The 22,000-nt window shown below is 46.0% G+C and overlaps 1 protein-coding gene across 1 annotated transcript in view; it reads right to left on the reverse strand.

Moving 5' to 3' along the window:
- Positions 1–22,000, reverse strand: part of PPIL4 (peptidylprolyl isomerase like 4) — a 280,677-nt gene that overhangs the window by 104,721 nt on the left and 153,956 nt on the right. The window contains exon 9 of the mRNA XM_086927292.1: positions 10,099–10,165. Coding sequence (XP_086783418.1) covers positions 10,099–10,165 — 67 coding nt within the window. The remainder of the gene's footprint in view (positions 1–10,098; positions 10,166–22,000) is intronic.

A 22,000-nucleotide genomic window follows, 5' to 3' on the forward strand; every position in this document is an offset into this window, starting at 1 on the left:
GTGTAAACCGGGGGCTGCCATCTGCTGCTAGCAGTAAAAGCTGAGGGTTGCATTACAAAGGAGGCAGGCCTTTGAAACTTCCACTTCGAGGACTGGGCCCATCCTGGGGAAAAGGTGTGACACCTCCGCCCAAGATGTGCATTGTTTCTGGTTCCAGAGAGCAAAGGGTGTCTACCCAGGGGCCCACAAACATGTCAGTGTCCACACCAGGGCAGGTGGGTTTTCAGGGGAACCTCAGAGGTGCCCTCTGAGTACATGGTGTAGCAAATCTCACACTGGCATCAGTGTGGATTTATTACAAGGAGTTGTTTGTGCTGCCTTTCCTGGAAACAGAGCTGTGTTATAGCTCGCCGGGGAATCTGTTTTTGAACTTTGGTATGGTTTTTAAAAATTCTGATTACTGATATTGGGTTTTACACTCAACTGCATTTGCATGTTACTCTTTTGCCTTGACAAGCGGGGGTAACGGGTTGGCCCACGCAAGCTTTGAGCGGGGCCGCCATCTTGGTCAGCGGTCTAATTGTTTCAGCCCACACACTACTTAATGCGCACGCTGACGCGACCATGCAGGGCTGCCTTTACTGGAAACAGAGCTGTGTTAAAACTCGCTAGGTAATCTTTTTTTTTTTTTACTTTGGTATGGTTTTTTAAAAGTTGTTGGATTACTGATATTGGGTTTAACACTCACCTGCATTCAAACGCTGCACTTTTGCCTTGACAAGCGGGGTAACAGGTTGGTCGCCTACGCAGAATAATCTCATGTCCTGCCCCTGGACTGTCCCCAGACATTACAGGCCTACTGCATTCCTTCACGCTTAGCAGGGCTCATGGCCCAGCGCTACGACTTTTGAGGATTGTTAGTTACTGATTGTGATTTTTATCTTTGCCTTTTCAGGGTTGTCACATTCCATAGACTGTGACCCTGCGGTTTATATGGCCTCTACCACCCCTCTCTGGGCTTTCCTCCATTGAGAGCATCACCTCTATAGGGTCAGGGAATCCTCCTGGGATCCCTTATGGAGAGGTTCACTAGATTTAGCCCTGTTGGCCCCTTTAGTTCTCACTTACTTTATCATACACCTCATGTGGGATCTGGTAGATAGAGCAGCTATAAAAAACGCCATCACCTAATACTTTACTAAATTGCCTTCCCCGACACTCTTTACATCAAAATGCTGGCCAACCGCTTAGAAGCTCTCCTGCCGGACTTAATAGACCCCAACCAGGTTGGCTTCACACAGTACATACAGGGCTCAGACAATGCCCGGTGCCTCTCCCATCTAGTTGAGAAGGCTCAAAGGCATGCCATTCCTGCCCTTCTCCTCTCTCTCCATGCCGAGAAGGCTTTTGACAGGGTGAGCTGGGCCTTTTTAAGGGCGATTCTCCAGAGAATAGGACTGGGCCCAGTCATGGTTAGTATTATCATGGCCGCCTATTCAGCGCCCGCTGCCTCCATCCGAGTTATTGGCTAGCGACTTGCTCATTCCTGCTGCCCCCCCCCCCCCCCCCCCCCCCGCTGTTCGCCCTTGTGGTGGAGGCCCTCGCCATCCATCTTTGGCAATCTTCCGACATAAGGCGATACTTCATGGGGGGAAAAGATCAGAAAGTGCTCGTTTAAGCGGATGACCATCTCTTGGATCTTGCGTAGCCGACTTCTGTCGCCCCACAGTGGGTCAGGCCCTCCAAACCTATGAGCAGGTTTCCGGGTATAAGATCAACCAGGCCAAGTCACAAGTCGTTTTTTCTTTCCCTCCCACAGCAAAACCTTCAACACCTACAGGCACTCACCCCCTTCAATGGGCTTTGAGTTCAATCCAGCATTAATGCCTCACTATCACAAACATTTTAGCCACATGGACGCCGGCTAATCGGTCACGCTACCGCAAACAGATACATGCGGACCTCTGGAGCTGGAGACCACACAAATTTCAAGGTTGGGCAAAATCAACGAGGGGAAAATTCACATCCTCCTACAGCTCCTATATCTTTTCCAATTGCTGCCTACCCCCATCCCTTGCGAAGACATTAAACGATTGCAGGGGGACCTCTGCTCCTTTATATTGAAGTGGAAGCATCCCTTTATCTCCACTGCACTCCTTATGAACACACAAAACCCAGGAGGGCTCACCTGTCCCAATCTCCAGGACTACTACTGAGTTTTCAACCGACGCCACATCTCTGAATGGGTAGTGTGACAGAGTGAAAAACATTGGGTACACATGGATCGTGCTGTCGCCTGGTCTGGTACCTTGCCTGGCTCCCAAAGAAGCATCGCCCTCACAATGCTTACATAGTCAACAGACACGTACAGTACTGGAGATATGGGACAAACTAGCCATTGGGAGCGGTCTGACCACATTCTCATCGTCTAACACCTCCACTGCGAGAAACCTCAACTTCTCTCTCGCTCACCCAGAGACTCTTTCTTGGACTTGATTAAGGTCAAATGTAGAATATTTCAGGATTTATTTCAGGGAAAGACTATCCAACCCTTCGACCTGTGAAAAACTGAATTCCATCTCCAAGACTCCACCCGCCATCAGTACTTTCAGTTATGGCATTGGGCTTGCCACACTCAATGCTTTAGAAGCTACCCACTGAGTCACCCAGTTCGAAAACCTAGTTTGCAGCTTCAAAGGCACACGTTGCCTAGTGTCAGACATACGATGTTCTTCAACAAGCACATCTCCTACCTCGCCATCCCTACCAGTGGAAATGGGCCCCAAACAACGACATTACCCAGAAACAGTGGGAAATGCTGTGGAGAGAGATCCCATTAATACATAGAAGCCTCCCCAGCAGAAGGCAGTCTACTAGGTAAGGCTCCAGTGGTACTACACTCCTGCCCGCCTACACTCTATCTAGTCTACAGCGTCTGCCTCTTGCTGGCGCAGTAGGGTGACTTTAATAACATATGGCGGGCATGCCCCACTCTTACCATCTTTTGGAAGGAGATTTTCAGTCACATAAAGGGTGCTGGGGATTATCCCATCCCAAAAGACTACCACACAATCATTCTGGGGTTGCGCCCTACATCGTTAGAAGCAATGACCCACACAGATTGATATCTCAGACTTCGCATGATTGGCTGCCTAACAGCTAAATGCTCGAATCTGGCAGCGTACCTGGTTTACATAGCTTTGGCACACCATTGCAATAAAACAAATGACACACAAACTGTATTTTACAGACAAAAAGTTACTGCGTCTTGGACTCCTCTCATTGAATGCATGTTCCGCCTAGAATTCCTATGCTTTCAAACACCTAGGCTTCGTGACCTTCACTTGCTTGACTCGCTGGAGTAGGGAGAACCGTCCCCTCTTGGAGGGCCTGTAGAGAGGAGCTCACAAAATGTAGAGCCCTCCTCTGCCTTCCATGCCCCCATTACCACAAATCCTCAGTTGAAGAACTCCTTTTCCTCCCTCCCCATTAAGTTTTCTTGTTACACTTTCCGAGTAGGCATTCAGCGCCACGGGAGCAAAGCTCCATGTCCCTTTCCTGGGTCATCATTGCCTTTATTCAGGAGCTCATCTGCATCCCTATAGGCCTTCCCATACCCGATTACTTGTTTGCTAATTGGTGTTTTTGTTCTCAACACTGCAAACTGAATTAGAGTAAAAAAACAAATATATATATATTTTTTAAATCTGACAAAGAGGGTCAGTAGCCAGGGAACAAGTGTTAGAAATGGGATTTCTGGTTAGCTAGGGCTTGCGCCTAAGCCAGGCAGAAACCACCACCCTAGTCAGGGCAAGGGAGTTACACGCTGAAGCTAACCCCTGCTCACCCCCTTGGGAGCTTGGCACGAGGCTCATCCCAGAGGCAATGTGTAAAGCATTTGCGCAACACACACACAGCAGCAACACACTGGGCACACCACAAAAGAAACTCCACACAAGGTTATATAAAAAATAGCCTTTGTATTATCCAAAACACATTTGAATCTTAATCACACATATACACTGTGCTAACTGGCACTAGGTAATATTCACAGGGGATTATATACATGACCGGGCCAATCGGGCCACTGTCAGAACCTTTAGAAAGCACTAGTAGCACATATAAAACACAACCAGTGACTACTGGTAAAATACTGTACTTAGCAATATCACCTGCAACATTAACGCATTATGTCTGCATCACATTAGGCATAAAACACATTATGCATAAATCATCAGCATAAACACGTTATGCATAAACACTAGAGAAAAGCATTAGGCATCAACACATGGGGCATAAATCCTCCATTTGCAGTGCACCTCAGTAGCACCCAGCCTAGACACAATATGCAAAATAACATTAGGCATGAAACCTCAATTATCAGTGCACCACCATGCCCTCCTGAGGCACACACATGAGGTAATAACTCAGTCCAGTTACGCATAAACATCCATAGTAGTAAACCTAGCAAACATCACAAGTGGGCACATCTTGTTATCCCTGCCATATGAACAGTGCACCGAAATGGCAACCAATAAGGTGCGCTCACTACTCCATGAGCCCCCTACCCAGCGAGATCCCTGCGCTCTCCTTTAGATTCTCTGGGATCTTCCCCGTAGGCTTCTGAGTCACATGCCCACCTTTCACAGGAACTGCAGCAATTCCCACCACAGGTCCTCCGCGGTCTATCCTCACCAGGGACAAAAGCGTGATGGTGAGCCTGCCCTACCTGATTCAACCAGACCGGGACCCCCTGAGAAGAAGTACTCCCTGCCCGGTCTGTGATGCCAAAAGGAACTTTCCTTTTTTAAGTCAGGAAAGGGGAGGCACTGACTGTCTCCTCCCCGCATGGGCAACTAAATTACTATAGGCTATTACCCCACCAGGGTAATAGGGGCGAGGGGCGGCAACTCACCCGCCACCTGCACCAATTCTTCAGAGACACGTGGCGAGAGGTCTGCACTCCTCCTGCGGACTTCGCAGCTCTCAGCGGTGTCGGACCGGGAGACGCTGCTCCCTCCTGTTGGGCACTCGTCTGCTTCCTCCTTTCGGTATGGGCCGGGGGGAGTCCTGCTTCCCCGAAATGCGGAGCCTTCAAGGGGCTTCAGATGCGATCCCCGTTGTGGGACTCCGCCCAAAACCAGGCTCCACTCCTACCTGGCTTCCTCCTCGGTGCTTCTTTCTCCGGCCGGCCCCGCCCACAGTCAGGCCTTCACTGCCTGACTTCCGGTCTCGGATCTCGGCGGCTTCCGGCAAATGCGGTGTGGGCTCCCGCTTCTCCATGCTGGCAAATGCGGGGTAGGCTCCCGCTTCTAAATGCTCTCAAGTCGGGGTAGGCTCCCGCTTTTCTTAGGCCAGACTCAGTCCATGATTAGGCGGCCTGCCTGCTTCTGGCTCGAGCAGCGGCGGTGCAACACGAGCCCACGGTAGAGGCTTACTTCGAGGCACAAAGCGGCGGATTAGGCTCCCGCCTTAAACTAAGCGCAAATGCAGGGTGGGCTCCCATTCAAAGGGTCATCAATGCGGGGTAGGCTCCCGCTTTCCTCAATGAACCCCAATGCGGGGTAGGCTCCCGCTGTACCAGCAACTCTGGGGAATCCCTACACTGGAATTCCCTCTAAATCCTCACGCAGCCCAGCGCTGCCGGCCGCACGATCCCTAGGGCATTTTTTGCACAGATTGTGCTTCCCAGGATGCTTAATGCAAAAAGCATTAAACAATAGATGGACAGAATGCAGAACAATGTCATACACTCAACCCAGTACAGAGATCTGGGCCTAAATCCATAATTTTTATTGCTCACCATGCCATTCCTGTTTGGACCCAACCATATGCAAATCAGTCTTGACACTGCGCCCAATGGGAACAGTCCAGCCCGAACGGCCAGAACAGGTCCTACCTGGACTGGAAACAAGCATCCTAGGACCGGTTTCAGGGTTTCACCCCTCTTCAGCCAGGATAGGTTGACTCCAGTGGCATAGAGAGCACGGGACCCATGTCTGGGCATATCCGTTCTACTCAGGGTGATAAATACAAAAAGAACAGTCGATGGACAGAATGCAGAACAATGTCATACATTCACCCCAGTACAGAGATCTTTTTTTTGCTCACCATGGCATTCCAGTTTGGACCCAGCCAGGATCCTAAGGCAAAAAGAAATCATCAGGGGCAGAGCTGGGCACAGGCAGGCCAGCTTGTAGGGACCCCCAGGAAGCAGCAGCTGGGTCCCACCGCCGTTCCTCCTGTTGCCCAGCAATCCTTCGCCCCAGCACAGGTACCAGCAAGCCCACAGCTCAAGCAGCAGTTCCTCCTGGGAGGCTGACAGCCTGCCGGCAGCCTGCCGGCCGCCAGTAGGCCCCACACGCACCTACAAAAAGCACATCAAATAGGGACACGGCCCCAGTAATTATACAGCATTTCTCCTTTGTCTGCCTTTGGCACAGGGCATGGGGAACCACCCTGAACTGGTTCTGTTTTTGTTTTGGAGCACTCTGTTTACAGGCCTCCTCTTCCCCATTGTCAGGTGGGGGCTCGTTCATCAGACCACCACAGGGAGGCGGAGCCAGCATTCATCCAAGCAGGCACAGACCTATTCAGGGTCCGGGGACTACTCTTCCCACTACTCAAAAAGGAGATCTCCCATTCAGCCTAGTGCTGACTCACCCTTCCCTCCCTGGAGCCTCACACACCTCACCAGCCCCTCTCAATCCAGAGCCAGACATACAATACACATCAAGCAGACACACAGCACACAGAAATGCCAACTTCAAAAAGTGGCATTTCTAAAATAGTGATAATAAATCTGCGCACACCATTGCGCAGCATTTATTATTACAATCCCAATCATACCAAACGTGACCATGCTGCTCCTCTCCTATCAGGAATTACCACTGAAACACTTATCAGGGAATCCCCAATGCATTCCTATGACAGGGCAGCCCCACAGCAGTGAGAAACCAAAATGGTGGTGTGTCACTACCAGGACATGTCACACACTTAAGGTACATGTCCTACCTCTTAGATACAATGCACCCTGTCCATAGGGTACAGGTAATTCAAATTTGCCAAACAGGTGTAGACCAATCTTACCATGTTTACCACAGAGAGCACACGCACTTTACACTGGACAGCAGTGCTAAAGTGCCCAGAGTCCTAAAACCACCAACACCATGCCAGAAAAAAGGCTTGGAGGAAGGCAAAAAGTTCAGGGATGGCCCTGCAAAAAAGGCCAAGTCCAACAACAAGCAAGAGTGGAAGCAGGCGAATACTACTAAAATGTAACCCAGTAAGGAGAATTATTATTTGAAAACTAAGTTGATAGGGACTCCTTAAAACATACTCTGGGAAAGAAAATACACAGAGCAAGAAGGGAGAAAATGCCTCTTTTGCATGGTTAGTCCCAAACTTCGTGTCTGGTGTTGATGTGGTTTCAAATGAAGTGCAAAGGGTCCTTGCCAACCAGGTACCCTAGTAAATGGTACCCTGAGTACCTAGGGACAAAAAAGGCTCCTTTGGGCCCCCCTCAACGGGACAACACCACTGCCCTTGCGGCTTGCATTCCCCTGTGAGGGAGAAAACAACAAAGTCAAAAGGGCACCCTGTCTCGGTGCCATATCAGCTACCACTGCCTGACAGCATAGGTAAGTCACCCCTCTAGCAGGCCTCACAGCCCTAGGACAGGGTGCACTATACTTCTGATGAGCGCATATCTGCATGAACAGATATGGCCCTACAATATTAGGCCCTATTGCCTAATATTGTAAGTGCTAGGGAAGCCATAAGAGTTAGTGATAACTCAAGTTCCACAGCACCAGGATGGCTTCGCTGAATACAGGAGTGTTTGGTACCGAACTACTCCTCTCAATAAATCCACACTGATGCCAGTGTGGAATTTATTGTTCCATGTAGCCAGAGGGCACCTCAGAGGTGCACCCTGAATCCCTACCAACCCTGGTGTGGTCTCTGATCGGCTGTCGGCAATCAGCCACCACCAGACAGGTGTCTAGACCCCTTGTGTAGGGAGTCCCTGCTCTCTGTGGCAAGAAACAATGCATATCCTGGACAGAAGTATCATTCCTTCTCTCCCAGGATGGGCCAGTGCTTGCAGAGGGAAGATTCAAAGGCATGCTGCCTTTGTAATGCGACCCCCAGCCTCTGCTAACAGCAGATGGCAGACCCTAGTTTGCATCCCCACTTTGTGCAGGAAAACTGGCTGAAACATTCAAAACGATGGGAGGTGTGCCCACCTCTGGAAGCCCCACCTCTAAAGAGGGGAAAGTGAGGTAAAGCACAACTTTCAGTCCCTGCCATCTTTAAGACGGGGCCCTCCAATCAGGGCTAGGTCTATGACCCCCTCCCACAGGAGGGTGGCATAATAGAGGGTGTAGTCACCCCAGGTGAGGTGCCTTGCTACTCCCCTAAAACGCCTCCTAAATTTAGTATTTGGGTGGCTCCCCCAGACCAGGACCTCAGATCTGTGATGACCGAAGAAGTATAAGACACCCTGCAACAGAAGCCAGAAGACGAAAACAGCCTTGGACCTAGCCCTACCAGCCTTTCTTCTGCTTCGACCCTGCGACCTGTTTTGCAACAGCGACCTCTAAAACCTCTAATCGGACTGTTGCCTTTAACAAACACTCCAATCTCGAATGGACAGAGGACCTGTCCAATAGAAACCAACTCCAAAGACCCCGGAGTCTGGCGCATACGTGTTTTCAGCCGACACTGCACCAGACACCTACGGCCCGAGTCAGAGTGGCTCACCTGTGCAGTGAAGTCTCCCCGGCGATCCTGACCTCGTGTCAAGCTGTGGCTGACCTGGCGCCACAGCGGCGCCTGCTGTGTGAATCCAGGGGCTCCCCCAACGGCAACAGCTCCGGTAAGAAGACTCCGACGTTGCAAGGCACCTCTGAAACCCTAAGCCCCTGGGCCTGGGTAAGCTGAACCGCCAGTGCCCCTACTACCCCTTAAGTCCCAACTTACCCCTGCTGTCATTGGTCTTCCTCCTGCAACCTCTGGTGCCATACATGCAGTCTCTTTGCTGAAAGAAGACTCCCCAATGAAAAGCATTTGGCGCACAATATCTAATTTGCACCCGGCATCCCGCAGCCCCCGTGCCGCTGGTGGTTTATGTTGGGTACTGCTTTGTGGCCCCCCTGTGCTTGTGTTATCCCCCAAATCGCGGCCCCTGCAACAGATTTACTTACCTGCAAGCGGTGTGGCTCCAGGAACCCCCTGTCTCCATTGGAAAGCATTGGGTCGAACTCCGATTTTGACCTCCGTACCCAGCTACCCCTGTGCCACTGGTGGTGCAGTTTTGGTACTTACCGGACTCCTGGCTCTTTGTGAGATTGTAAGTTAAATACTGTTTAACCACAATATTGTTTTCCCATAGGATAACATTGGACTGTGTGAAAATTTTCCTAGTGTCAATTTTTCAGTGAAAAGTATTTTTAATTAAAAAGGTACAAACCAGATTACGAAGACCTAGGTCTTAAAGTACAAACCAATTATCATTTTTATTAAATTGGTCGTGTGTCCATTATTGATCACTGTTGTGCAACAAATTTGTTACACTCATCTGTGTTAGGCCTACGGCTGCTCACCCACACTACCACTAATAGAGTCCTTTTGTTTTTACATTGAGCCCTGTACACTTATGGGGAATCCCTGGACTCTGTGTATGGTATTACCACCTAGTGACAGTGTCATATACAGAGCCAGGTCCCTACACAAGACACACAGATAAATTATTATTCAGTCATCGGAGTATGCCAGTATATAAGAAGGAAAGTGAAGTGGGTTGGGATGAGCAGGGAGGGGGAAGTCATAAACAAATGCACTTGAAAAGCAGAGAAGTGGAACTATTCCATATGTTATAATAAGGAATAAGATTTCAGAAACTCTACAGTGAAAGGATACTCCAAATCACTTTGGGATTAGGAAACCTTGTAGAGAGATTCAATCTCATGTATCTATATGGCCACTGAACTTCTCAGTAACTTGAAACGACCTTCTCAAAATGAAACGCTCAGTCAGGAGTGCACAGATTTTTTCCTCGCTCCAGCAGAACCGGTGCAACCGTTTAAAATACTAAAATTTTACCTGAAGAATCAATGGTAGAGCCCAGAGCCTTAATGCCTCCATTATTAAACATACCTTTTCAAACTCAATGAAAGCGTAGCAAAGCGATTCTCCAGTCTTCCAGTCTCTAATTATTTCACAACTGAAAAATTATGACACATTGATTAATGTTAATTACAATGCAGTTATTCACATTATTTACATGAGACGTTTTTAGATTAAATACTTTGTGACAAGCTAATACATTGTGTCCATGTTTAGCTCGTAATGTAGAGTGATCATATTACGCGCTAAACAACTCTGTCTTTGGAGACAAACACTGTGAGAGAACTGGTTAAGAGTAATTAGAAACCACCTGAGGAATTCAGCTGCTATCATAACTAGTGCCAACAGAGAAAATAAAATGGTTTCTGATTCATACAGCATCATTATGATTAATGAACACAAGACAGCCAAGCATAACTGTTTTTGCTGTAACATAAAAAACAGTAAACAGCAGCATGTATGTAGTAACATGGCACAAACACCAAAATTAAATATGTATGAAAGGATTTTGCAATTAAATAAAATAGAACCATCCTAGCAGCCGTTCACATCTCTTACTTAGGTATGCAGGTGAAAGCCTAAGAAGGGAAAGGATATTGTTACTTACCCAGTAAGCAATTTTTCTTGGCATGTAGAGCTATAGATTCACATGCTTTGCACACTCCTGCCACCTAGTATTGGGTCTGGATGTTTGCACTTTGTTTTTCCTTCAAAGAAGTATTTCCAGTCACAAGGTAGGGGACTCCTCCTTTCGGTGATAGTGTGCATGGGCATCGATTCCATTATTAGATTGTTTTCCCCCACAGGTTGAGAATGGACTTATTAAGAATACAGTAGAGATGTTAATGCGTATGTACATGTTATTAAGAGAGAACTGCAACAGGTATAGGTACCCGGGGAGGCGGTGGGTGCATGTGAATCTACAGCTCTACATGCCAAGAACAGTTGCTTACTGGGTCCGTTATATTATCAGTTCGAGGCATGTGAGCTGTAGATCACATGCTTTGCATAGACTATACAGCAATATTCTCCCAAAGCGGTGGCTACTCTGTAGCTGTTGCAGTTGTTTGAAAGAGTGTTCTAAGTACTGCCTGGGCCTAAATTTGCCTTTTGTCTCACTAACGCATCTACACAATAGTGCTTGGTGAATGTGTGCGGTGTAGACCATGTTGCAGCTTTACAGATGTCAGATTTGGGGATGTTTCCTAAGAAAGCCATAGTAGCCCCATAGTTTGCGGGTGGAATGCGCTCTAGGGGGCATTAGTAAGGAAAATGCTACTTATCCAGTATGCATCTGTTCTTGGCATGTAGAGCTGTAGAATCTCTGGAAGCAGTTTGTTATCTATTATAACAACAACCTATCAACCCGCTAGATGCTTCAATTCAAAATATTATCTGTTATTAACTACACTTACAGCAGTCGGGATTAGCTTACACATCCATACACTTACATCTCGCTGCAATAGCTGCATACCTTCAAAATAGACAGCATCTGGCTCTTTTCAGAGTACCTGCTATCAAGGCTTTTATGGAAGGACTCAAAAGAGTTATACAACCAAGACTTCCACCTGCTTCAGCATGGAATCTTAACATTGTCCATACCAGATTAATGGGTCCACCCTTCGAGCCATTGCATAAATGTGAACTGCAATTTTTCACTTTAAAAGTGGCTTTCCTCATCGCAATTACATCGCTGAGGAGAGTGGGTCAGCTTCAGGCACCAACCATAGAGGAACCATTTTGTTAAGTCTACCAAAACAAAGTGGTTCTTTGTACTAACCCCAAATTCCTACCCAAAGTGGTATCTGCCTTTCACATCAATCAATCTGGTGAGTTGCCTGTGTTCTGTCCTCAACCAGATTCAGTGGCAGAACGAGCTCTACACAGGTTAAATGTTAAACAAGCATTATTGTATTACATAGAAAGGACAAAACCATTTTGTAAAACTAAATAACTCTCTGTAGCTTTTGCTCCACCACAAAAGGGCAATATCATTTCCAAATCTGGTATTGCTCGGTGGATAGTTAAATGTATTCAAATATGCTATGCAAAAGCAAAAAGGATCGTTTGAGGCATATGAGCTGTAAATCACATGCTTTGCATAAGATAGCCATCTAGTGTTGGGTCTGGATGTTTGCACTTTGTTTTTCTGAAAGAAGTTTTCACTAATCACGAAGTAGGGCACTCCCCCCTTAGGTGATAGTGCGCATGGTCATTTGCTCCACCTTCAGATTGTTTTTTGCAGAGGGTAAGACAATGGAGTAGTAGTAAAGAATAGAGATGTCCATGGGTAAGCATGTGTAGTAAAACACAGAACTACAGCAGCTACAGGTACCCAGGGAGGTGGTGGGCGCATGAGATTCTACAGCTCTACATGCCAAGAACAGATGTATACTGGGTAAGTAGCATTTTATGTTCGAGGCATGTGAGCTGTAATTCACATGCTTTGCATAGACTATACAGTTTTAAGAAACAAGGGAACCCAACGGTAACCAAGGTCCTGGGGATTAGTATATACAGCAACAGTGGTCCTTAATATACAGTAGTTAAACCAAAATACAAATATAGACAGCAATCTGTACTATAAGGAAGCATGTATCCAGCCGGAAATAGATTTTTTCAATGTAAGGTAAAAAAGGGGTATTGAAGCAACCAAATACAAAGTGGGATACAGTCCTGTAACCAGCACAAGTAACATAGAATACAAACAGGGGAAAAAAGGGAAGTTTTTCAGGCAATTCAAAAAAGAGGAGGCGCTTAGCATTGATTAGAACAGTTACAGCAGGCTGACCTCATGTAGTTTGCACATTACAGTTCAAATTATTGTGTTACAACAAAAAAAAGTCGACGGCGTTTCGATCCTACAGAGGTTAAAGGATCATCATCAGGACTAAGGTTAATTGCCTGATCATGCAGAGCCTGTTGAGAGAAGGGAGTAAAAGCAAACAAAAATAGAATTCAAGATTCAGAACTCAAAGGTAAAGCATGCCACACTTAACGTGAAACCTTTAACTCGTGTGTGAAGAGTGTCTGTGTCATAAAAAGAGAACATAGTGCAATTTGTGACTTGGGGAGTGAAACCAGTGATGGTGAGAAGGAGGAGGGGGATCAACCAACTTGTCGGGTGGTTGAGAGCAGTGTCTCATCTCAGGGGCTCGTAGCCGGAGGTAACTGCGGCAATAATGCTTCAGGGGAAGTCAGTAAGTCCTGCAGAGAAATTAAGTGTCAGGACAAGGGAACGTCTGGGAGGACGATGCTACGGGGACAAATGGCTCGAAATTAAGTTACCTGCTAATGGAGGACCGGGACTTCAAGGGGGAGTCCAAGGTCATTCAGACAGAGCCTCCAGTGGGTTAGGTTGATCAATGAATCCGGCGGCGAGGTAGGGGCAGAGGGGACACTGGGGATCGTGCCCCCGATCAATATTCGGTCCTGTGGAGTGGGAGGGAGTTAGTTGGGGTTTAAGCTGGCGAGTGGGGGGTCCAAGGAAGGAGAGCCTTACCAATTAACCGCTCACTCGGGGTATGATGAAAGTTCCTTCAGAGTAGGTATCCATTTAGGCGGGGTACAGGTAAAGTGAGCACAAATCTGTTAATTAAAAAGGGGCGGATGAGTCGGGCGGTCACGTTATAGCATGACCTGGGTATTTAGCGGATGGTCAGAAGGATTTTTACCTTAAAGTCCGAATAGGAACATGTCGTCAACGACCTTCCAGCACGATGGCACTGTGAAGGAACAGAGGAGCAGCCACGAGTGGTTTAAGTCTTCTGTAGTGTGGGCGCCATCTTGGAGGGGGCTCCGTGAGGCCGGATTTGGCGGCCGTTTTGGAAGGGGCATAAAGTAAATGGGTGGGCCATATTGGAAGGGGAGTGCGGAGGGCGTGATAGTTAAGGCCAGTACCCACCACCAGTATTAGCACTTAGATAAAACATTCCACTTCAAACCAAGTACTTAACAATTACAATAGTTGGTTATTCAGCTATTATCAGTTAAAATTTTGGCAAAAGTTATTCTTTTTAAAAAAAAGAACAAAACGACAGAAAAACTGATTCAAACTTCAGAACGATTGGACCTAGTTACAAGATGATGTATATGCACTAGCCAAAGGGTTAGGGCACCCACATTGGAAACCACAGTTGAGGGAGAGTCCAATTCAGAGCAGGGATGTCCAATCCTCGCTCCTATTAAGTCCATTCCTGATACTATCAAATAGTATGATCATCTTTAGTTCCTCTTTGTTCAGTAGCACTGACATATCCATTTGATGTCGTTCTCAGACTGACCTTTTAAGGTGTAATGATCAACCAAAGGAGCATTAGGTGTTAAACACCGTATCCTGCTGCAGTGTTGTCCAATTCTGGTCTTGATCTTTTGCTTGGTTTGGCCAACATACACATAAAGACAAGGGCATTGGATCAGATTAACATCATCACACGTGTTACAATTCGTGAAAGATTGACAAGTAATTTTAACGGTGTTAAAGATGAAGGATTTACCTTCCATTGTATAATCACAGACATTACATGAGCCACATTTAGCATGTCCCACTGAAGGTGTCTGATTCCAATGTGCTTCAAGTGTAAGGCGTTGGGGAAGGCTTGCAAGTGCCGCTCTGACAGGTGATCCTTCAGATTAGAGCTTTTTCGAAAGGCAAAGATGGGACGCTCAATCTTAAGTTTGCCGGCATTCAGCAAGGGCCAGTGTTTCAGAATGGATTTTCTCAAAGAGTTGGATGCTGGAGAGAAAGTAGTAACGCATGCAATCTTGGTGCTAGTATCTTTTTGTTTAGGACAAAGAAGGGCCTCCCTAGGACAATACCAAGCTCTTTTAGCAGCCCTACGAACACTTTTCTTGGGATAGCATCTGTCTTTAAGCTTATTTGATAGTACAGAAGCTTCCTTGAAATAGTCCTCTTTCGCAAAGCAGTTCCTCCTAATCCTCAAAAATTGGGAATAGGGCAATGAGTCTCTGAGAGCCCTGGGGTGATTACTAGAGTAGCTCAAAAGAGTATTGCATTTGGTGGGCCTGCGGTATAATTTGGTATGAAGGCTGCCCTCAGAGTGGTAAATCGTTAGATCAAGAAAAGAAATAGAATTATTGTCTACTGTACTGGTAAAGGTCAAACCTGAATAATTGTTATTGAGCAAGTGTATAAATTGATGGAGTGTGTCAAGATTCTCATTCCAGATGATAAAAATATCATTGATATATTGTCTCCATAGGGAGATGGCAGAAGAGAAAGGGTTACTGCTGGAGAGTATTATTGGTGTCTCGATATGATCCATGAACAGTATGGACCCCATGGGTGTACCCTTAACTTGTTGGTAAAATTGTTGGTCAAACATGAAGAAGTTTCGGGTAAGACACAATTCAAGAAGTTGTAGAATGAACATTGATGGAACTCTGTGGGGTCTGGCTCTAGAGTCAAGTATATTTTGTATCACCGGCATGGCATCAACTTGAGGTATATTTGTGTACAATGATTCGACGTCGAGTGTACACAACAGTTGATTACCTTCGGCAAAGGGTAGTTCTTCAATAAGGTTGATCAATATCAATATCGCCATGCTATCAGCAGTCTCCCCCAAGTGGTGGCTATCCTGTGACTGCTGAAGTTGTCTAATAACGTTTTAAGTACTGCTTGGCCAACATTTGCTTGTTGTCTTGCTAACACATCTACACAATAGTGTTTTGTGAATGTGTGTGGTGTAGATGATGTTGCAGCTTTGCAGATATCAGCAATAGGGATATTTCCTAAGAAAGCCATAGTAGGCCCTAACTAGCGAATGGAATGTGTTCTATGGTACTATGAGAGTCCTTTTGGCTTTTTGGTAACAAATCTGAATACATTAGACAATCCACCTAGCAATTCCTGATTTGGAGATAGGATTGCCTTTGTGAGGTGGTGCAAAAGCTACAAAGAGTTGTTTGGTTTTACGGAATGATTCTGTTCTTCAGTGTAATACAAAAGAGCTTTTCTGACATCTAAGGTATGGAAAGCTCATTCCGCAACAGTCAGGTTGAGAGAAGAATACAGGTAATTCAATCGACTGATTGATGTGAAATGCTGATACAACCTTAGGTAGGAATTTAGGGTTGGTATGAAGAACTACTATATCTTTATGCAACTGGAAAAAGGGTTCTTCTATAGTTAGTGCCTGTAGTTCACCCACTCTCCTCAATGAAATGATTGCAACAAGGAAAGCTGTTTTCCAAGTATGGAACTGTAGTTCACATTTGTGCATGGGTTCAAAAGGCGGACCCATTAACCTTGTGAGTACTATGTTAAGATTCCATACTGGGGCAGGTGGAAGTCCTGGTGGTGTTACCGTTTTTAGTTCTTCCATGAATGCTTTGATGACGGGCACTCAAAATAGCGATAAGTGAAGTGTTGCCTATTTTGAAGGTAAGCAACTATGGAAGCAAGATGCAGTCTGATGGATGTATAGGCCAATGCGGACAACTGCAAATGTAATACGTAACACAGAATGTTCTGTATGGAAGTATCCATGGGGTTGATGTGATTGCTATTGCAATAGATAATAAAAGGCTTCCATTTGGCTGCGTATCAGGCCCTTGTGGTGGGCTTTCTAGACTCTCTAATAATGTTCATACAGTCTGGTGGAAGGTTGAGATAACCAAACTCAATGACTTCAGAAGCCAGATCGCAAGGTTCAGCTGTTTGGGATCTGGGTGTTTGATTTCTCCATGGCTCTGTGTGAGGAGACTGGGTGCCAAATGTAATTTTTTGTGTGGTACCAGAGAGTCTCCTAACAGGGTTGTGAACTAGGGTAGACATGCCCATGTTGGAGCTACTAGTATTAGCGTGAGTGATGTTTGCCTGAGTTTCGAACCACTGATGGAATGAGTGGGAGAGGTGGAAAAGCATAGGCAAATATCCAGGACCAGTTCATCCATAGAGCATTGCCTTTGGACAATGAGTGTGGATACCTGGAGGCAAAGCTTTGGCAATTTTCGTTTTTGGGTGTTGGGAACCGGTCTATGTGAGGGAATCTCCAAGTTCGGAAATATGGGTCTATGTGAGGGAATCTCCAAGTTCGGAAATATGGGTGTAGAACTTGAGGGTGAAGTTCTCAACCGTATATTTGATACCTCTGCCTGCTGAGGAGGTCCGCAATCTGATTGTTGACTCCTGGGAGGTGTTCCGCTAAGAGATAAAAGTTGTGGTGAATAGCCCACTTCCAGATGTCCTGGGCTAAGTGGGACAGTTGGAGAGGGTATCCCCGCTATTTTTGTATGTAATACACAGCTGTCATGTTGTCGGTTCGGACTAACACAGCTTTGCCAGACAGATGATCTTTAAACGCTTTGAGAGCTAGAAAGATTGCCATGAGCTCTAAGTGATTCATGTGGAGCATCCTTTGCCGACGACTCCACAGTACTTGCACTGTGTGTTGTTGAAGATGGGCTCCCCAGCCAGTAAGGGATGTGTCCGCTGTTAACACGGTCTGTGGAATCGGGTCTATGAACGGCCGCCCTTTTGATGTGTTCCACCACTGCAGAGCGCGAGGAGTACGGCCGCTTACCAACACTTGATCAGTTAATAGACCTTGAGACTGGTTCCACTGACTGGCTAAATACTCTTGAAGTGGAGGCATGTGTAGCCTGGCGTGGGAAACGATCATGATGCAAGATGCCATCACTCCCAGCAGTTGCATTAAACACTCGAGCTTGAAGTGACTGAGTGGGTTGAAATTTGAGAATGAGCGCCTGTATGTTTCGAATTTTGGCTGTATTGGGATAGGCTAGAGCAGAGGTCTTCAATCCGTGGGGCGCGACCCCCAGGGGGGCCGTGGAGTCACTGGAAGGGGGACGCCCATTCTCCTGCCTTATTGTCGGCACATACTGATTGCTGACTAGCATCTGCTCCGAGCTTTTTACCAGAGAGAGCCTCGCACTGGGAGCTGCTCCGAAGAGCAATCCTATTGTGAACACTTCTCACCAGCTGATGAAGGAGAATGGGTCTTAGCAACAATGACCATTAGGAAGCAGTCAGGCTCTGCAGGAGGCCACTACTAGCTTAATTGACCTCGTGCTGGGCCTGTTCATGCACTGTGTCCACACAGGAAGCTACAAGCTGGGCTTGGAGGAGGAGCTGGAGAGGGCTGTTTTCAGCGAGGGGAAAATGGGATGGAAATCAGAGGCCAGAACCACCCTACTACTACCTTCCCTTACCTTCTGCTATTTCGATTTTTTTTTCCTGATTTTGAGTCTACAGAAATACTTTTATAATGCATACTGTAAAGGGCTCTTGTATTTAGAAGTAGTTTTATTGTTTCAAGTTTTTTATTGTGGTGCATAAAAATCTGTACTGGAAAGGCTTTTGATGTCTGGTGCTAGAATATTTATATTTCCTTTTAAATACAAAAATATTTATTTCTATTAACTTCTTTACTCTCATTGTGGCATAATTCTGCCAAATATTATATTTACACAATACAATCGCACGACCTTTGGTGTGATGAAGATGGTTTCCACAGTAAAAGCACTCGCAAACGTATTTAAATAGCCATTCCCCTACGTTCTGGCCAAAGACGAAACTCCTGGGACTTTTAATTCTGATAGTTAATATGCTTCAGCTGGAGTGTCAATCAAGGAGAGTCTTGTGCTGTGAATGCGAAGCCGGGCAGTTAACGGTCAGGGTGCAGCAGCTTGCCTGAAAGAAATACAAAATGGGTGCTAGGTGCAAATGTAAATAAAGGGTGCTTGAAAGCAGGTACTGGTTTTGATTGATCGAATCACTCAAAGCTTTGTGATGGCACAGATGCATTCTTTTTGAGTGGTAGTGCTAAGAGAACAATTAAGCTGAGAATTGTGTGCTCTCAATTGTAGTTGAATTTGTAGGACGCTTACTACCCTCAAGAGGTGTTGAAGGGACAATTTTGTAAACAAATACAATTATGTACACTCTGGCTATTATTAAAATTCAAGTTATGAATAATAACTTACAGACTTACAGTGCTTTCTGCAACAAGCTGTAACCTTCTAGCAAAAAAAAATCCAAGTCACTATTCTCCACTGCACCATTAAAGAATTAATTCTGTGGGTCCCTGGTTACACATAGCCCTCTGCAGTGCATTAAACCAATAAAGGTTTCATAATGTACTATTGTGCATTTCCCACTAACAACTATGAAAATAAATTTTTCTCTTAAGCAACCAGTTATTTTATACGTAGCTACCTGGCAGTAAAAAAACCTAAAAATTGTAAAGAATACACTGTTTAATAATATTTCCCCACAGTAAAAAACTGATTTGCCACGGGAATTAAGGGTGTTTATGGTTATTGATGGTGAGTTACTGGTTCTAGAATATTTTGTCAGGAGAGGGTCCTTACACCTAAGAACTTTTGAGAAGGGAGTCGCGGCATTCAAAAGTTTGAAGACCTCTGCACTAAAGAGCCTTCTGAGTATTTAGAGTAGCTCCTAGGTAATCCTGAACTTTGTTTGGCTGAAGGTGGGATTTTAAAACATTGACTGAGAACCTTAGCTGTTGAAGCAGCTGAATGGTTAGTGAAGTGTGCTTGCAGCATTGCTGGGATGTGCTGGCTTTGATAAGCCAGTCGTCCAGATAGGGAAAGACATGTATGCTTTGTCTTCTGAGATGCGCAGGTACTACCCCCAGACATTTTGTGAAGACTCTGGGGGAAGTGGTGACTTCGAATGGGAGCACTTTGAATTGGTAGTGTTGACCTGCTACCATAAACCTGAGAAATTTGCGGTGAGCAGGATGGATTGGAATATGAAAGTAGGCGTCCTTTAAATCTAGAGTGGAAAGAAAGTCACCTTTTTGCAAAAGAGGCAGTATTTGTTGCAGTGTTACCATGTGGAAGAGGTCTGACTGTATGTAAAGGTTGAGTTCTCTGAGATCCAGTATGGGTCTGAGAGAGACGTCCTTTTTTGGAATTAGAAAGTAAAAGGAGTAAACGCCTGCCTTGGTGTTGAGGTGGTACAGACTCTATGGCTTGTTTTAGTAGCAGGGATTGTACTTCTTGTTTGAGAAGGTCTAGGTGGTCCGGTGGAAGTCTGTACGACTTTGTGGGAATGTTTGGAGGAGTGCTGATGAACTCCAGGCAGTAACCGGAATGGATAATTTGGAGAACCTATTTGTCTGTTATTGACTGCCACTTTGGTAGAAATTGTGACAGTCTTCCCCCACCGGTGTTAAGTGGTCGGGGGAAATATGGGCGAGTCACTGTTTTGTAATGGATGGCTAGGTACGTGTGTTGGAACATCTACCTCTGCCCTTGCCATTGTTTCCTCTGTAATTGCCACGATAGAAACCCTTGGAACCTGGGGGTTGGTTATTGCCCTTATAGGTGGATGCAGTGTCTGAGGAAGTATTTTTAGATCCTGCTTTATGAAAGAAGCAACGAAAGGAACAACCTTGGATTTACCCACTTCTGTATCCTTCTTCATTTTATCCAAGAAAGTGTCTAATCCTTGCCCAAAAAGGTGTTCCTTGTCAAAGGGTGCCTTTTAGTATGGAAGTTTGAAATTCCGGTTTATAGCCTGATATGTGCAGCCAGGTGTGTCTTCTTAGAAGAACACTAGTGTTTACCGCTCTGGCAGATGTATCAGCAGCATCTAGGGAGCATCTAATTTGGTTATTGGAAATTAACTGCCCCTCACGAACCAGGTCTTGTGCCTTGGATTTGTGTTCTTGAGGGAGAAACTGTACAAGTTGCTCCATTTCATCCCAGTGTGCGCTGTCATAGCATGCCGGTTATGCCTGTGTATTGGAAATACGCCAGAAGTTAGCAGCCTGGGTAGCTATCCTTTTTCCTGAAGCATCAAGGAGTTTAGACTCTATCAGGTGGTGGTGCGTCTCCAGTAATTAGGTCGTTTGTCCTTTTCCTTGCATTAGAAACTACTAGTGAATCTAATGAGAGTTGACCTTTAACGCACACTGGATCTGATGGGGCAGGCTTGTCTTTTGTATATACCCTCAGTAAAAGTATATAGCTCTAACAGGATCTTTAAAAATGTCGTCTACATGTCTGGTCATGTCTTTCAACATGAGCAACACGTGTGTAGAGTTGTGTGTGTTTTGCAGTGCCTCAAAAAGAAACTCCTCTTCAAGGGATTCTTTGTGTAGTGGGACTCCATGGTAAGTAGCAGTCCTACTTAATAACTCGGCAAACCCTACACTGTCATCTGGTGGAGAGAGTTTGGTACGATATATGTCTGTGTCGGTATCAGTGGGAGAATCAGTCTTACAGTCATCCCACATGTCCCCAGGCTGATCGTCATCAATGTTATCCCCTTCACCCTGATTGCCAGGTGTGTGTGGTGCCGAGTGCTCAGGTGAAGTTGGCACAGGTATAATCTGGGGTAGAGAAGGTGAAGAAAGAGGAGAAGGGGAAGTATTTGTCCCAATGGTTCTCTTCTTCAAAGGTATGTGGTATTCCTCTTCTGTAGTAGCACTTCTTCCTAAAGTCACTTTAGTGGTGATATGTCCAGTTTTTGGGTCTATCAACAAGATTTTTTGTTTCGGATCCGGTTTGTCGATTGGACACCGAAAACATGTTTTCTTGGTGACTTCGGCGTTACCGTGTGTTTCGGCGCCGACGGTTTCTTAGTTGGTGTTTTCGGATGTGAAGTTTGTTACGTTGCTGATGTAGGTTGTTCGGTGCCAAACTTTTTCTTCGGCTCTGAAGTTTTTGGCTCTGTGCCAAATTTGGCATGATGCGTGTCGGAGCCGGAAGTCTTTTTAGTATGCTTTGGTGCTGCGGCTGAAGTTGGAGCTTCAGAAGCTTGTTCTCGGCGCCCACCCGGGCCCGAGGGTGCAGGTTGGTGCAGAGCCTTTTTCTTGGATGGAATTGGAAGCTGGGGCAAGGTAGGGCCTGTACTTGCGGTACGTTGTCCCTGCGGGAAGTCTTCATCCTCTTCAGAGCTATCTTTGGAAACTAA

This window comes from Lissotriton vulgaris, chromosome 6, assembly GCF_964263255.1.
Source record: "Lissotriton vulgaris chromosome 6, aLisVul1.2, whole genome shotgun sequence".
In the NCBI taxonomy this organism is placed as follows: domain Eukaryota; kingdom Metazoa; phylum Chordata; class Amphibia; order Caudata; family Salamandridae; genus Lissotriton; species Lissotriton vulgaris.